Below are 18,511 nucleotides of genomic sequence, written 5' to 3'. Positions count from 1 at the left end.
GCCTAATGGATCCCGTGTGTCGCTGTCTAAATATATTTATATTCCCCCCCCAATTAGTGACGTTGCACAAACGTTTCCGATTAGGGGTCGCTGCGAGCGGAACGGGGGAGGGGGGAGGTTCTGGGGAAGAATGAAGCCATTTATGGGGCTGGGGGGGGGGGCTGATCAGGTGCAGTTGTGCAATTCCATTCGCCAAAACAACATTCCGCTCCCTCAGCACCTTTTCCCATGCTGTTGTGACTGTCCTTGATTGGCCAAGCTTGGCCGGAGGTATTTAAAGGGGCGGGGACGGGGGAAAAATGTACTTGTTATTGGCAGCCGGACATGAACCCTGTCTGTGTTTATTCTCCGATGTGAAATGAGCTGAATAAATGTAATGTCTCCTTAATAGGTAAATTCTGCAGCAGCGGAACATTCCGTACCTTGTGGCCCCCTAAACCCACCCCCCCAAATGTATGTACTGTATGATACATGGAATTGGCCCTGTATTTATCCCGCTGTGGGTTCTGGGGTATGATACATGGAATTGGCCCTGTATTTATCCCGCTGTGGGTTCTGGGGTATTATACATGGAATTGGCACTGTATTTATCCCGCTGTGGGTTCTGGGGTATTATACATGGAATTGGCACTGTATTTATCCTGCTGTGGGTTCTGGGGTATTATACATGGAATTGGCACTGTATTTATCTGCTGTGGGTTCTGGGGTATTATACATGGAATTGGCACTGTATTTATCCTGCTGTGGGTTCTGGGGTATTATACATGGAATTGGCACTGTATTTATCCTGCTGTGGGTTCTGGGGTATTATACATGGAATTGGCACTGTATTTATCCCGCTGTGGGTTCTGGGGTATTATACATGGAATTGGCACTGTATTTATCTGCTGTGGGTTCTGGGGTATTATACATGGAATTGGCACTGTATTTATCCTGCTGTGGGTTCTGGGGTATTATACATGGAATTGGCACTGTATTTATCCCACTGTGGGTTCTGGGGTATTATACATGGAATTGGCACTGTATTTATCCTGCTGTGTGTTCTGGGGTATTATACATGGAATTGGCACTGTATTTATCTGCTGTGGGTTCTGGGGTATTATACATGGAATTGGCACTGTATTTATCCCGCTGTGGGTTCTGGGGTATTATACATGGAATTGGCACTGTATTTATCCCGCTGTGGGTTCTGGGGTATTATACATGGAATTGGCACTGTATTTATCCTGCTGTGGGTTCTGGGGTATTATACATGGAATTGGCACTGTATTTATCCTGCTGTGGGTTCTGGGGTATTATACATGGAATTGGCACTGTATTTATCCCGCTGTGGGTTCTGGGGTATTATACATGGAATTGGCACTGTATTTATCCCGCTGTGGGTTCTGGGGTATTATACATGGAATTGGCACTGTATTTATCCTGCTGTGGGTTCTGGGGTATTATACATGGAATTGGCACTGTATTTATCTGCTGTGGGTTCTGGGGTATTATACATTGAATTAGCACTGTATTTATCTGCTGTGGGTTCTGGGGTATTATACATGGAATTGGCACTGTATTTATCCTGCTGTGGGTTCTGGGGTATTATACATGGAATTGGCACTGTATTTATCTGCTGTGGGTTCTGGGGTATTATACATAGAATTGGCACTGTATTTATCCCGCTGTGGGTTCTGGGGTATTATATATGGAATTGGCACTGTATTTATCTGCTGTGGGTTCTGGGGTATTATACATGGAATTGGCACTGTATTTATCTGCTGTGGGTTCTGGGGTATTATACATGGAATTGGCACTGTATTTATCTGCTGTGGGTTCTGGGGTATTATACATGGAATTGGCACTGTATTTATCTGCTGTGGGTTCTGGGGTATTATACATGGAATTGGCACTGTATTTATCTGCTGTGGGTTCTGGGGTATTATACATGGAATTGGCACTGTATTTATCCTGCTGTGGGTTCTGGGGTATTATACATGGAATTGGCACTGTATTTATCCTGCTGTGGGTTCTGGGGTATTATACATGGAATTGGCACTGTATTTATCCTGTTGTGGGTTCTGGGGTATTATACATGGAATTGGCACTGTATTTATCCTGCTGTGGGTTCTGGGGTATTATACATGGAATTGGCACTGTATTTATCCCGCTGTGGGTTCTGGGGTATTATACATGGAATTGGCACTGTATTTATCTGCTGTGGGTTCTGGGGTATTATACATGGAATTGGCACTGTATTTATCCTGCTGTGGGTTCTGGGGTATTATGCATGGAATTGGCACTGTATTTATCTGCTGTGTGTTCTGGGGTATTATACATGGAATTGGCACTGTATTTATCCTGCTGTGGGTTCTGGGGTATTATACATGGAATTGGCACTGTATTTATCCTGCTGTGGGTTCTGGGGTATTATACATGGAATTGGCACTGTATTTATCCCGCTGTGGGTTCTGGGGTATTATACATGGAATTGGCACTGTATTTATCCCGCTGTGGGTTCTGGGGTATTATACATGGAATTGGCACTGTATTTATCCTGCTGTGGGTTCTGGGGTATTATACATGGAATTGGCACTGTATTTATCCTGCTAATTTTTTATTGAAAACAAGCAACTTAATAACAAACAAAATAATTACAAAAACAAAACAAATATTCTGTTTAAAATAAAACAAATTCCATAAATATAAACAGAAGTTAAAACTTAGCATATATTTACATGTATACAATTCCGAGTATTTCCTCTCAAAACAAAAACCTACCCCAACCCTAAGGACAGAAAGACAAAGACGCAGGTTACTCACCTAAAACAGCACGAGCCCAATCATAAAAAATCTCTCAGGAATTAAAAAAATCTAAAGGGAGTGGGAGAGACCAGCCCCACACCAGAGAGGCCAATCAGAAAGGGCCAAGTGGATAAAGGGTTTCAAGGAGGCCGAAAACAAAACCCGCGCCATAAAGACGCCCACCGTGCCGCATCCATCCTCTGCCTCTCAAAAGAGCGAATCTTCCAAAGCTCACCCAGTATGGAACCCACCACCTCTGAACAGGGGAGAACTTTGTGCCTAATGGGAACCTGACACCGTGCATTCCAAGTGTAAAAGCGGACGACAGAACTAACTAGAAAAAGTGTGCTCAAATCAAAACCCTGGTGACACCTGAATGCCCCGTAGGCCCACTCCTGGTAATCTAAACCAGAGAGGCAGGGAATGCCCAAGGCATTAGACACTTCTTTGTATACTTCAATGTTAAAGGGACAATGAAGCAGGAAGTGGTCCATGGTCTCCACCTTCCCAGAGCATTCCTCCCGTGGACAGTCACGGTCATCGGTGCACTTGTGCTTCACGTTCCCACTAACATAAAGTTTCCCATGGAAGGAGCGCCAGGCGATATCCCTGAACTTGGATGGAATCCTGGGAGAGTTCACTAAGGAGAGCCCTACTCTCATTACTTCGTCTGGGCAATCTTTCAGGGCCAATGGTGCATAAAAGTAGGATCTCAAGACCCTCCTATCGATCTCCTTCCTAGTAGAGGACTTGACTTCACCCACAGTAATGCACCATCGCCGCATAGCTTTCAGAACCCCTGCAACATAAGGCGGGACAGGGCCGTGCCGGATTCGCATACTCTTTACCAAGCCGCCATTCATCCATTCCCCAAGAAAAGGAGAGACCCAAATCCTGAAGATATCTGCCCACAAAGGAGGCTTCTCCAGAAGGAGGTTGCTGAAGTTGTACTTAATAAAATTGTTCACAAAGAACACAATGGGGTTTAGCATGTTAAGGCCCCCTTCCTTCCTTTGCAGGTAGGTGACATTCCTCTTGATGAGGTTCATTTTGTTTCCCCACAAAAGTAGGAAAAACAGACAACAAATCCTGCCATAGAAAGACTGAGGCAAAAGGCACACATAGCTGACGTAAAGAAAAATTGGGACCAGATAAGTCTTGATCAAATCAACCCTCTGCCTTAAGGTATACTTTAACCCTTTCCATCGGTTGACCAACGCAGATGCCGTTTCCAACTTTTGCTCCCAATTTGGGATGGCATAATCGCCCTGGCCAAATTCAATTCCAAGGATTTTAATTCTGGATTGGGCCACAGGGAAGACATCCGGAAGATCAAAGGCAGGATTTCCCTTCCCCATCCAGAAAGCTTCACACTTGTTCCTGTTAATCAATGAACCCGAAGCTTCTGAATAGTCCTGCACAATCAATGCCACAGCATCTGCCTCCTCCCCACTGGACACAATGACCGTGACATCGTCGGCATAGGCAGCGACCCTCAAGGCCTTCCCAGGTGCCAGGGGAACTCCTGCCAAAGCATCACCATCAAGCCGCCTAATAAACGGATCTATGGCGAAGACATACAGCAGAGAGCTCAAGGGGCACCCTTGCCTGACCCCAGAAGAGACCCAAAAGGACGCGCCAGACCAGCCATTCACAAGAGGGAAGCTTTCGGCCCTTCGATATAAAACTTTAAGCCAATTAATAAACCTCCCCGGGAGACCGTATCTGTGAAGGAGCAACCAGAGATATTTGTGGTTGATTCTATCAAAGGCCTTAGACTGGTCCAACGCCAGCAGGTACTTCCCCCATTCACAGGCCCTGCACCGCTCCAAAGCCTCCCGGATGCCAAGGACGGCAGAAAAGGTGCTCCGGCCTTTCACGGAGCAGTGCTGTGAGGGAGAAAGTAATCTTTCCGCTAGAGGAAAGAGACGATTAAACAACACTTTTGCCAGAATTTTCCTGTCCACATTGAGAAGGGCTATGGGGCGCCAGTTCTCAATTCTGGACTGATCCAAACCCTTGGAGAGCAAGATTAAGGCTGAGTGTCTCATGGAGGGAGGGAGTAAACCCTCGGCCAGGGAGCTATTAAAAATCTCCGTGAGACAAGGTGCCAAGACGTCGCGAAACTCTTTATAAAACTCGGCCGTAAGACCGTCAGGCCCTGGTGACTTTTTAAGGTTTAGGCTATCAATGGCCGTCATGACTTCATCAACCTCAATCTCACCCACCAAATCATCAAAAGGAATGTCATTATCTTTCTGAATAGGAGTCTCGTCCAGGAAGGAAGACATTCTAGCCGGGCTGAGTTCTTGTTCCTTCAAGAGTCCAGTATAATAGTTTTCAACAACGCCTAGGATGCCTGGAACCGAAGTCTCAAGCACCCCGGCCTCATTTCGCAAGCCATGTACAAACTTGCGGGAAGCTGCTTCCCTACAGTTCTGGTAAGGGTCAGGTGAGTGGTAAGGCCCATAATCCCTTTCCAGAACCAGGGAAGAGTACCTGTCATACTGATACTCCTTCATCAGAGCCTTAACTCTGGTGATCTCCCCACGATCACCGCCATCAGACACCAGTCTGTCAAGCTTCCTCCTGAGGGCAAGATAGGCACGATATTTATCAATTTGTATTTTGTTTGCTAGGCCTCGAAAGAGTCCTGCGATCCTTCTTTTGACCATCTCCCACCACTCAACCTTACTGCTGCAGACATCTATTAAAGATTCCTGGTCCTGAAAAAAGTCCCTGAAAGACTGTTTTACCCACTCCTCCCCCAGGAGGGCCGAATTTAAGCGCCATAAACCCTTACCCCTCTGAGGGGTCTGAGAGACATTCAGGGAAACCAACAACATACAGTGATCAGAAAACTCCACAGCCATCACCTCGGGGGGCGATGTTACAGAGTCCTCTTTAACAAAAAACCTGTCTATCCTACTCCTACATATACCTCTATAGAAGGTGAACCCCGTGCGGTCTGGGTAGTGGCGAATGTGCACATCCACAAGACCGGCCTCTCTGACTATGCTATTTAGGAAAGGAGTATCAGAGCCCAGTCGGCCTGCGGCACTTCCCCTGTCCATACGCCTAGTCACGGTGTTAAAATCACCGCCAAAAACTACCAACTGGGCTGTAAAAAGAAAGGGCTTAATCCTGCTAAACAGGTCCTTCCTCGCCCCGTTTGACTGAGGACCATAAATATTAATCAGGCGAAGATCTTGCCCGTTCAGCAGGACGTCAAGGACCATGCAACGACCCATCTCTACTTCAATCACCCGTTTGATTGTTACCCTATCGGTCTTAAAAAGGACCGCCACTCCACTGTAAGGCTCGGCCGCAAGAGACCAATAGGAGGGACCGTGACTCCATTCTTTTTTAGCTTTATGTATATCGGCCAGATGACATAGCCTGGTCTCCTGCAAAAATAAAACTTCTGCCTCAATTCGGGAGAACAAAAAATAGGCCGATTCTCTTGCACTTACAGACCTCACACTCGCGACATTAATGGTCGCAAAGCGAATTGGAGGGGGGACAGCCATTACAGAGTGATTAAATTCTGGAGGCTTTCGCCTGCCTCTTTGTCCTTCTGTCATCATCAGAACCCTCCCGCTTAGCTGAGAGCCCAAAGAGAAACCTTTCTGCTTCCTCAACAGGAATGTCCTCGAGGTCAGAGGAAGAAGAACTATTGTCATCATGGGAATCCTCCCCAAGCTCATTAGCCAACCGCTCCTCCTCCTCCTCTAACTCCACTTGGTCAGCCCAACATAAAGGCCCAAACCTGTTCTCCGCAAGGGGCACAGCATTACTCTTCCCCTCGGTCATTCCAAGCTTCATTTTACCCCTCCTTTTCTTATCCTTCTTAGACTTACCCACCTTAGACCAGCCCTCTTCCCTCTGAACACTTCGAGTAGAGCGAGAGGGTGAGGATGGGTAAAGAGGAGAGGAAGGACGAGGGGGGGAAGATGGGTGAAGAGGAGAGGAAGGACGAGGGGGGGAAGATGGGTGAAGAGGAGAGGAAGGACGAGGGGGGGAAGATGGGTGAAGAGGAGAGGAAGGACAAGGGGGGGAAGATGGGTGAAGAGGAGAGGAAGGACGAGGGGGGGAAGATGGGCGAAGGGAAGAAGACTGGCGAGGAGGAAGGGATGGGTGGGAAGAAGACTGGCGAGGAGGAAGGGATGGGTGGGAAGAAGACTGGCGAGGGGGAAGGGATGGGTGGGAAGAAGACTGGCGAGGAGGAAGGGATAGGTGGGAAGAAGACTGGCGAGGGGGAAGGGATGGGTGGGAAGAAGACTGGCGAGGAGGAAGAGATGGGTGGGAAGAAGACTGGCGAGGAAGAAGGGATGGGTGGGAAGAAGACTGGCGAGGAAGAAGGGATGGGTGGGAAGAAGACTGGCGAGGGGGAAGGGATGTGTGGGAAGAAGACTGGCGAGGGGGAGGGGATGGGTGGGAAGAAGATGATTGGTGATGGAGAGAGGATGAGGGAGGGATGGGCAAGGGGTAGAGGAAGCAGCCAAAAGACTTACAACATTGGCTGACTGAGTTGACCTACACATGGGAGGCCCTGTAGTACCCTGGGGTACAGATGGAGTGGTAGTTATAGTTCTGACAGGAGCCTGCTGAGCTGGGGGGGTGGCATAATCAGGATGACCCATCTCTTCAAGAAACTCATCCTCAATACTTTGCCACGACATAGGGCACTTACTGTATGCGTGGCCAAGTTCTCCGCAAAGATTGCACCTGATACTTTTGGGGCATCCTTTAGCCATATGCCCAAAGCCAAGGCACAAGGCACACTTCAGCTTGTCACAGTCCATACTGAAGTGCCTGGATGAGCCACATTTCCAGCACTGCCTGGGCTGGCCTGGGTAGAAACAGTAAACTCTGTCTTTACCAATGTAAGCAGAGCTGGGGATGTGTTGTGTGACATTCCCTACGGTACGTAGGCGGAACCGGACGTGCCAACCCCCTGACCAAATACCCCTTCCATCCAGGTCTTTCTGTACTCCTCCTAACACCTCCCCGTACCTCTTAAGCCAAACCCTCAGGTCTGCAGGGGGAATGGACTCATTGTCCACAAGTATGGTGACCTTCACAATGCCCCGGTCTGGAGACCACAATGGTTTTAAAGCCGACCCATTTACCCTCCGCCTCAGCCTTCCTGTAATTGGCCCAGAAGGTGTCAAGGTCCTGTAGCCTCACAAAGCTGATGGTATAATCTCTGAAAACAGTGTTGTGAACAAACATATGAAAATCCTCTGCCACAAACCCCAGTTCCAACACCCTATCTATAACAGTGTCCCTCCCAGGCGGGGGGCCCTCACTTATCCATTGCAGCTTTACTGCGTTTTTGCGCCTGGCGGCATCCGATGAGTAACCCCCCATACCCCCACCACTAGAGGATGGACCCGGGCCAGCAAGTGGACCAGGAAGTGCTGGGGGACCCCCTGCAGCTGTTCTTACAGAGGAATTTACAGGACCCCTTGATGAAAAACTACCAGTAGATGTTACACTGGCAAAGGATCTCTGACTAGTGCCAGGAGTCAGTCTTTCTCTCACCATAGAATCCCCCACACACCCACTCACAGCATTCACGGGCACAGTGTTGGGCACAGTTATACCAGGCTCAGCAGGCACCTCGGGCACAGGCTCACCCACACCAGCAGCCATTCCCCCCACAGGATTCAGCCCCACAGATCTTACAGGCACAGTGTTGGGCACAGATATACCGGGCACCTCGGGTACAGTTACTGCCATACCCCCCACAGATCTTACAGGCACAGTGTTGGGCACAGATATACCGGGCACCTCGGGTACAGTCACTGCCATACCCCCCACAGATCTTACAGGCACAGTGTTGGGCACAGATATACCGGGCACCTCTGATACAGGCACAGCCATACCCCCCACAGGATTCAGCCCCACAGATCTTACAGGCACAGTGTTGGGCACAGATACACCAGGCTCAGCAGGCACCTCGGGCACAGGCTCACCCACACCAGCAGCCATACCTCCCACAGGATTCAGCCCCACAGATCTTACAGGCACAGTGTTGGGCACAGATATACCGGGCACCTCGGGTACAGGCACTGCCATACCCCCCACAGATCTTACAGCACTGCCATCAGCCACAGATACAACATTAACAGGAGCCTTTGGAGCCCCCTCATTGGCTGGAGGTTGCTTGGCTTTGATGATTATAACCTGGGGGTAAAGGACAGACCTGTGGCCCTGCTCAGGGGAAAGAGACAAAGCAGTAGGATTGACATTAGGAGGTGCTTTACCCACAACCTCCCCAGAACCCACCAAGGTAACAGATTTTTTTGTAAAAGTATTTTTAACAGTCCCTCTACCCCTGGTTTCAGTGTCTTTCTGAATTGCAACCAAATCCGATACACCACAGGGAATCATGGGAGTTGTAGTCAGTATATTCCGGAGCTGCCTGTCACAGAGTTCTCCTTCCACAGTGCTAATGACACCCTCAGACCGACGGCTCACTGTCCCTGCAGCTGGACTGGAGATGATGATGGGAGATGAAGACACTTTCCTGTCAGAGACCTCTTCTCCCCTGATGTCAGCGGCATCCTCAAACTGACCTTCCACTGTCTTTATAACAGAACAGGAGAGGATGATGGGAGTTGTAGGCACTGATGAAAAACAAGCTTCCTTTCTACCAGAAACCTCCCTGATGTCAACTGCATCCTCAAACTGGTCAAATACAGTCCCTGCTGGGTTAACCGCCTCAGAGGGGATGATGGGAGTTGTAGGCACCTTTGTATACTGGGCTGCATCCTGATGTGACAGCACAGAAGGAACAACAGTACGTGGAATGTTGTTATGGGTGCAAATGGCAGAGTTCTCAGTAGCCTCAAAGGAATCAGAGGGGATCATGGGAGATGTAGGCAAAAATTCACCTGGCTTAATTTTCCCGCCAAAACTAACAGTCTTGCTTTTCCCAGTGTCAGTAGGACTAGAGGGGATGCTGGGAGTTGTAGGCACCTCTGTATACATGGCTGGATGTGACAGCACAGAAGGAATAACAGTACATGCAATGATGCCTGGGGGGCATATGGCAGAGTTCTCGGTAGCCTCAAAGGAACCAGAGGGGATCATGGGAGATGTAGGCAAAGATTTACCTGGCTTAATTTTCCCGCAAAAACCAACAGTCTTGCTTTTCCCAGTGTCAGTGGGACTAGAGGGGATGCTGGGAGTTGTAGGCACCTGTGTATACAGGGCTGGATGTGACAGCACAGAAGGAATAACAGTACATGCAATGATGCCTTTCCCAGAGCTCTCAGCAAGGTAAGATGGTTTAGAGACACATTTCCCAGTTTCCATCCCAGACACACAGGGGGGGCTGCCAGAGGCCAGGGAACAAGGTGCCCGGGGGGCAGAGGCAGACAGGGCACCCACAGTAACAGAGGTAACAGGCTTACCTGGGGGGGCCCCCTGAGTAGCAGGAGCCAGTAATACAGGGAAATCCTCCTCTGCAAATACAAACAATGAGGTTTCTTTGGCTTTTACACTTTTTCTTGCTTTAACTTTCTCTTTAGGATCAATGTCCTCAATCTCATCCGCTGAGAAAACCAACTTCTGTGGCCTCAGGGTGGGAGACTCCAGGGCCTTTATTTCAGTGAGTAGCCCAGGGGAGCCAGAGGGGGCCACAGGACTCTGGGAAGGAGAGGGATTGGGGCCCAGGGAGACACTGTACCTGGAGGAGGGGGCTGCACTCTCATCACCGGATGATACAGATATGGAGCGGTGTTTCATTTTCAGCAGGTCCTTGTCCCTCTGCCTCCTCTCCTCCCTCTCCTTAAACTTGTCCTGGTTGTCAAAGGCCTCCCTCACAGGCCCAATCCTCTGCCCCAGGAGAGATACTTCTGCCTCCAGCTCCTCCAGCTTCTCCTGCAGGGCAGCAATCTCCTGCTTCTTTCTGGGTCTGGCACTGCTGGTCAACTTGCTGCACTCCCCCTTCTTTTTCTTTATTTGGGCTTTAAGGGACTCACTCTCAGCCTTTTTCTTCTTGTAAGCCCTGATACAGGCAGCCATGTTAATCTGGAAGCCCTGATCTCCTGGCTTCAGTGCAGGTAAATCCGCAGCAACATCATCTGCTGGGCCATAAAGTTGTTTTTCCTGGCCCTCTGCTTCATACTCACTCTGGCTCTTAGCAGCCAAACCACCAGGCCTAGATCTTGATGAAGCCTGGGGCTGGCCTGACAGAGCAAGCCCAGACCGAAGCATCAGGCCTGGGCTGCGGGAGGACATCTGGTGGTTCAGTAGGGTAAAGCAGGCCCAAACACTCAGCAGCAGCACACAGTGTTCAAGCTCCTCCTCCTACTTCCTGCTGTGGGTTCTGGGGTATTATACATGGAATTGGCACTGTATTTATCCCGCTGTGGGTTCTGGGGTATTATACATGGAATTGGCACTGTATTTATCCCGCTGTGGGTTCTGGGGTATTATACATGGAATTGGCACTGTATTTATCCTGCTGTGGGTTCTGGGGTATTATACATGGAATTGGCACTGTATTTATCTGCTGTGGGTTCTGGGGTATTATACATTGAATTAGCACTGTATTTATCTGCTGTGGGTTCTGGGGTATTATACATGGAATTGGCACTGTATTTATCCTGCTGTGGGTTCTGGGGTATTATACATGGAATTGGCACTGTATTTATCTGCTGTGGGTTCTGGGGTATTATACATAGAATTGGCACTGTATTTATCCCGCTGTGGGTTCTGGGGTATTATATATGGAATTGGCACTGTATTTATCTGCTGTGGGTTCTGGGGTATTATACATGGAATTGGCACTGTATTTATCTGCTGTGGGTTCTGGGGTATTATACATGGAATTGGCACTGTATTTATCTGCTGTGGGTTCTGGGGTATTATACATGGAATTGGCACTGTATTTATCCTGCTGTGGGTTCTGGGGTATTATACATGGAATTGGCACTGTATTTATCTGCTGTGGGTTCTGGGGTATTATACATGGAATTGGCACTGTATTTATCTGCTGTGGGTTCTGGGGTATTATACATGGAATTGGCACTGTATTTATCTGCTGTGGGTTCTGGGGTATTATACATGGAATTGGCACTGTATTTATCCTGCTGTGGGTTCTGGGGTATTATACATGGAATTGGCACTGTATTTATCCTGCTGTGGGTTCTGGGGTATTATACATGGAATTGGCACTGTATTTATCCTGCTGTGGGTTCTGGGGTATTATACATGGAATTGGCACTGTATTTATCCTGTTGTGGGTTCTGGGGTATTATACATGGAATTGGCACTGTATTTATCCTGCTGTGGGTTCTGGGGTATTATACATGGAATTGGCACTGTATTTATCCCGCTGTGGGTTCTGGGGTATTATACATGGAATTGGCACTGTATTTATCTGCTGTGGGTTCTGGGGTATTATACATGGAATTGGCACTGTATTTATCCTGCTGTGGGTTCTGGGGTATTATGCATGGAATTGGCACTGTATTTATCTGCTGTGTGTTCTGGGGTATTATACATGGAATTGGCACTGTATTTATCCTGCTGTGGGTTCTGGGGTATTATACATGGAATTGGCACTGTATTTATCCTGCTGTGGGTTCTGGGGTATTATACATGGAATTGGCACTGTATCTATCCCGCTGTGGGTTCTGGGGTATTATACATGGAATTGGCATTGTATGTATACTGCTGTGGGTTCTGGGGTATTATACACAGAATTGGCACTGCATTTATCTGCTGTGGGTTCTGGGGTATTATACACGGAATTGGCACTGTATTTATCCCGCTGTGGGTTCTGGGGTATTATACACGGAATTGGCACTGTATTTATCCTGCTGTGGGTTCTGGGGTATTATACATGGAATTGGCACTGTATTTATCCTGCTGTGGGTTCTGGGGTATTATACATGGAATTGGCACTGTATTTATCCTGCTGTGGGTTCTGGGGTATTATACATGGAATTGGCACTGTATTTATCCTGCTGTGGGTTCTGGGGTATTATACATGGAATTGGCACTGTATTTATCCTGCTGTGGGTTCTGGGGTATTATACATGGAATTGGCACTGTATTTATCTGCTGTGGGTTCTGGGGTATTATACATGGAATTGGCACTGTATTTATCCCGCTGTGGGTTCTGGGGTATTATACATGGAATTGGCACTGTATTTATCTGCTGTGGGTTCTGGGGTATTATACATGGAATTGGCACTGTATTTATCCTGCTGTGGGTTCTGGGGTATTATACATGGAAATTGGCACTGTATTTATCCTGCTGTGGGTTCTGGGGTATTATACATGGAATTGGCACTGTATTTATCCCGCTGTGGGTTCTGGGGTATTATACATGGAATTGGCACTGTATTTATCTGCTGTGGGTTCTGGGGTATTATACATGGAATTGGCACTGTATTTATCTGCTGTGGGTTCTGGGGTATTATACATGGAATTGGCACTGTATTTATCCCGCTGTGGGTTCTGGGGTATTATACATGGAATTGGCACTGTATTTATCCCGCTGTGGGTTCTGGGGTATTATACATGGAATTGGCACTGTATTTATCCTGCTGTGGGTTCTGGGGTATTATACATGGAATTGGCCCTGTATTTATCCTGCTGTGGGTTCTGGGGTATTATACATGGAATTGGCACTGTATTTATCCTGCTGTGGGTTCTGGGGTATTATACATGGAATTGGCACTGTATTTATCCCGCTGTGGGTTCTGGGGTATTATACATGGAATTGGCACTGTATTTATCCCGCTGTGGGTTCTGGGATATTATACATGGAATTGGCACTGTATTTATCCTGCTGTGGGTTCTGGGGTATTATACATGGAATTGGCACTGTATTTATCCCGCTGTGGGTTCTGGGGTATTATACATGGAATTGGCACTGTATTTATCCTGCTGTGGGTTCTGGGGTATTATACATGGAATTGGCACTGTATTTATCTGCTGTGGGTTCTGGGGTATTATACATGGAATTGGCACTGTATTTATCCTGCTGTGGGTTCTGGGGTATTATACATGGAATTGGCACTGTATTTATCCTGCTGTGGGTTCTGGGGTATTATACATGGAATTGGCACTGTATTTATCCTGCTGTGGGTTCTGGGGTATTATACATGGAATTGGCACTGTATTTATCCCGCTGTGGGTTCTGGGGTATTATACATGGAATTGGCACTGTATTTATCTGCTGTGGGTTCTGGGGTATTATACATGGAATTGGCACTGTATTTATCCTGCTGTGGGTTCTGGGGTATTATACATGGAATTGGCACTGTATTTATCCCGCTGTGGGTTCTGGGGTATTATACATGGAATTGGCACTGTATTTATCCTGCTGTGGGTTCTGGGGTATTATACATGGAATTGGCACTGTATTTATCTGCTGTGGGTTCTGGGGTATTATACATGGAATTGGCACTGTATTTATCCTGCTGTGGGTTCTGGGGTATTATACATGGAATTGGCACTGTATTTATCCTGCTGTGGGTTCTGGGGTATTATACATGGAATTGGCACTGTATTTATCCTGCTGTGGGTTCTGGGGTATTATACATGGAACTGGCACCTTCCAAGATGAAGATCCGATCCCCAAGGGCATCCACGATATCATTCAGAGCCGCCTCGTCGGTGACATTAAAGAAATACTTCTCGTCCGGGTCGCTGGCGATGTACTTAATCTCATTGATAAAAGAATCGGGGTCCTGCTGGCGCCTCGTGTAGTGACCCAACACCTGGGAATGAAGAGAGAAGAACAAGATGTCAGACCGATGCGACGACTGGGTGAGACCCCCCCCTGAGACTTCTGGGACGGCTAGAGACTGACCGCTATGGCGTAACGCGTGATGGCCCTCTTCTCACATTCAGCCAGTGCCTCCGGGAGTTCATCCCCATCGTGGGACTCACCGTCAGTTACAACAATGAGGAGTCGACTTGCCCCCTCTCTCCCGCCCCTCTCCTGGCTAAACGCCTCACTGCTGTAAAGTGAGATCAAATGTCACATAATAATAAAATATTGATTATTTATAAAGCAAAAGGTTGTGACTCACCCAGGGGGAGGTTCCTGTCTGACCATGGGAAAGAGAGCAGCCCAGGAGCAGGAAGTACACAGAATCAGAGCTCTGTACCTGGGTAAGTACTGGGGGGAGATTGGATTCACTTACCCAGGGGGAGGTTCCTGTCTGACCATGGGAAAGAGAGCAGCCCAGGAGCAGGAAGTACAGAGAATCAGAGCTCTGTACCTGGGTAAGTACTGGGGGGAGATTGGATTCACTTACCCAGGGGGAGGTTCCTGTCTGACCATGGGAAAGAGAGCAGCCCAGGAGCAGGAAGTACAGAGAATCAGAGCTCTGTACCTGGGTAAGTACTGGGGGGAGATTGGATTCACTTACCCAGGGGGAGGTTCCTGCCTGACCATGGGAAAGAGAGCAGCCCAGGAACAAGAAGTACAGAGAATCAGAGCTCTGTACCTGGGTAAGTACTGGGGGGAGATTGGATTCACTTACCCAGGGGGAGGTTCCTGTCTGACCATGGGAAAGAGAGCAGCCCAGGAGCAGGAAGTACAGAGAATCAGAGCTCTGTACCTGGGTAAGTACTGGGGGGAGATTGGATTCACTTACCCAGGGGGAGGTTCCTGCCTGACCATGGGAAAGAGAGCAGCCCAGGAGCAGGAAGTACAGAGAATCAGAGCTCTGTACCTGGGTAAGTACTGGGGGGAGATTGGATTCACTTACCCAGGGGGAGGTTCCTGCCTGACCATGGGAAAGAGAGCAGCCCAGAAAAAGGAATTACAGAGAATGAGAGTGCTATAACTGCAATAATTACTACAGGAGACTGTTTACTAACCTGGGGTGGGTCCTCACTGCCCATAGGAAAGAGAGCAGTCCATGTTTACAGCATAGATGGAAGGGCACTTGGGTAGTTATTATCATTAAACCTTACACACACAATATATATAACAACTATATGAAGTACCTACCAGGCCTCATGGATGGCAAATGCCGTCCTTGTCTCCCGCCCTTCCTGCCGACTGATGTTCTTGGCGGCCTTCATCACTTCCTGAGAGGTGCTGTAATCTTTGAGGGACCACTCGTGTACTGCCACTTCTCCGTACTGGAGCACCCCCACCTGGCAAGGGAAGGAAGTGATCAACAATGGAGATAATGAGAAGGCAAAGGAATAAGCCAGTCTGTTATTGGATTCACTCACCCAGGGGGAGGTTCCTGCCTGACCATGGGAAAGAGAGCAGCCCAGGAGCAGGAAGTACAGAGAATCAGAGCTCTGTACCTGGGTAAGTACTGGGGGGAGATTGGATTCACTTACCCAGGGGGAGGTTCCTGTCTGACCATGGGAAAGAGAGCAGCCCAGGAGCAGGAAGTACAGAGAATCAGAGCTCTGTACCTGGGTAAGTACTGGGGGGAGATTGGATTCACTTACCCAGGGGGGGTTCCTGCCTGACCATGGGAAAGAGAGCAGCCCAGGAGCAGGAAGTACAGAGAATCAGAGCTCTGTACCTGGGTAAGTACTGGGGGGAGATTGGATTCACTTACCCAGGGGGGGTTCCTGCCTGACCATGGGAAAGAGAGCAGCCCAGGAGCAGGAAGTACAGAGAATCAGAGCTCTGTACCTGGGTAAGTACTGGGGGAGATTGGATTCACTTACCCAGGGGGAGGTTCCTGTCTGACCATGGGAAAGAGAGCAGCCCAGGAGCAGGAAGTACAGAGAATCAGAGCTCTGTGTCTGGGTAAGTACTGGGGGAGATTGGATTCACTTACCCAGGGGGAGGTTCCTGTCTGACCATGGGAAAGAGAGCAGCCCAGGAGCAGGAAGTACAGAGAATCAGAGCTCTGTACCTGGGTAAGTACTGGGGGGAGATTGGATTCACTTACCCAGGGGGAGGTTCCTGTCTGACCATGGGAAAGAGAGCAGCCCAGGAGCAGGAAGTACAGAGAATCAGAGCTCTGTACCTGGGTAAGTACTGGGGGGAGATTGGATTCACTTACCCAGGGGGAGGTTCCTGCCTGACCATGGGAAAGAGAGCAGCCCAGGAGCAGGAAGTACAGAGAATCAGAGCTCTGTACCTGGGTAAGTACTGGGGGGAGATTGGATTCACTTACCCAGGGGGAGGTTCCTGCCTGACCATGGGAAAGAGAGCAGCCCAGGAGCAGGAAGTACAGAGAATCAGAGCTCTGTACCTGGGTAAGTACTGGGGGGAGATTGGATTCACTTACCCGGGGGGGGGGTCCTGCCTGACCATGGGAAAGAGAGCAGCCCAGGAGCAGGAAGTACAGAGAATCAGAGCTCTGTACCTGGGTAAGTACTGGGGGGGAGATTGGATTCACTTACCCAGGGGGAGGTTCCTGCCTGACCATGGGAAAGAGAGCAGCCCAGGAGCAGGAAGTACAGAGAATCAGAGCTCTGTACCTGGGTAAGTACTGGGGGGAGATTGAATTCACTTACCCAGGGGGAGGTTCCTGCCTGACCATGGGAAAGAGAGCAGCCCAGGAGCAGGAAGTACAGAGAATCAGAGCTCTGTACCTGGGTAAGTACTGGGGGGAGATTGGATTCACTTACCCAGGGGGGGGTCCTGCCTGACCATGGGAAAGAGAGCAGCCCAGGAGCAGGAAGTACAGAGAATCAGAGCTCTGTACCTGGGTAAGTACTGGGGGGAGATTGGATTCACTTACCCAGGGGGGAGGTTCCTGCCTGACCATGGGAAAGAGAGCAGCCCAGGAGCAGGAAGTACAGAGAATCAGAGCTCTGTACCTGGGTAAGTACTGGGGGGAGATTGGATTCACTTACCCAGGGGGAGGTTCCTGCCTGACCATGGGAATGAGAGCAGCCCAGGAGCAGGAAGTACAGAGAATCAGAGCTCTGTACCTGGGTAAGTACTGGGGGGTGATTGGATTCACTTACCCAGGGGGAGGTTGCTGTCTGACCATGGGAATGAGAGCAGCCCAGGAGCAGGAAGTACAGAGAATCAGAGCTCTGTACCTGGGTAAGTACTGGGGGAGATTGGATTCACTTACCCAGGGGGAGGTTCCTGCCTGACCATGGGAAAGAGAGCAGCCCAGGAGCAGGAAGTACAGAGACTGGAATAAGCCAGTCTGTTATAGGAACATGGGGCAAAATGTATTCGGAATGGAGACAGTTAGGAAGTTGCGCAGCTCGTTGCTTTATATGGTGCTGTTTCCATGTTACTGTATGTACATATAGATATATATATATATATAACACCTCCAGTTCAGTTGTTCCCCCCCCTGCCCAGGATGAGGCAGAGCCGCAGACTGTAGATGTTACAGGGAGGCCCTGCAGCCTGTGACCCCCCCATTCCCTCGCTCTGTGGTTTTCCCACCTGGCATTCGGCTGCTGTCAGCATTTGGGGGAGGATAAATATGGTTTGTTTGCTACATGTAACCCCCCCCCCCCGGCCATGTAAACACAGCCAACCACATCCCCTTAATAATCACAACAGCCCATGGGGTCACTTTCCAGCAGCTCAGGGCCTTAAAGCCACAGGCTCCCATGGATAATTCCTTTCCATCTGGCAATTAGGCCTAAAGGGAGAAGGGTTAAACGTATTTTTACTGGATGGTCACTGTCAGTGCCAAAAGGGGGCGGGTCATAATATAAATGGGGTGTGGCAACAGGGCAGGTGATGTAAAAATGGGCAGGGCAAGCTATGATACGACGGAGCACAAAAGGGGGC

The 18,511-nt window shown here is 49.0% G+C and overlaps 1 protein-coding gene across 1 annotated transcript in view; it reads right to left on the bottom strand.

Moving 5' to 3' along the window:
* Positions 1–18,511, bottom strand: part of itga10 (integrin subunit alpha 10) — a 52,863-nt gene that overhangs the window by 19,388 nt on the left and 14,964 nt on the right. The window contains exons 7-9 of the mRNA XM_031891464.1: positions 15,782–15,930; positions 14,630–14,780; positions 14,372–14,537 (exon numbers count right to left, since the gene is read on the bottom strand). Coding sequence (XP_031747324.1) covers positions 14,372–14,537; positions 14,630–14,780; positions 15,782–15,930 — 466 coding nt within the window. The remainder of the gene's footprint in view (positions 1–14,371; positions 14,538–14,629; positions 14,781–15,781; positions 15,931–18,511) is intronic.

The sequence above is a fragment of the Xenopus tropicalis genome, chromosome 8 (assembly GCF_000004195.4).
Source record: "Xenopus tropicalis strain Nigerian chromosome 8, UCB_Xtro_10.0, whole genome shotgun sequence".
Classification (NCBI taxonomy): Eukaryota; Metazoa; Chordata; class Amphibia; order Anura; family Pipidae; genus Xenopus; species Xenopus tropicalis.
The sequence above is the reverse complement of the archived record's forward strand: the minus strand, read 5'-3'. Positions and strand labels throughout refer to the sequence as shown.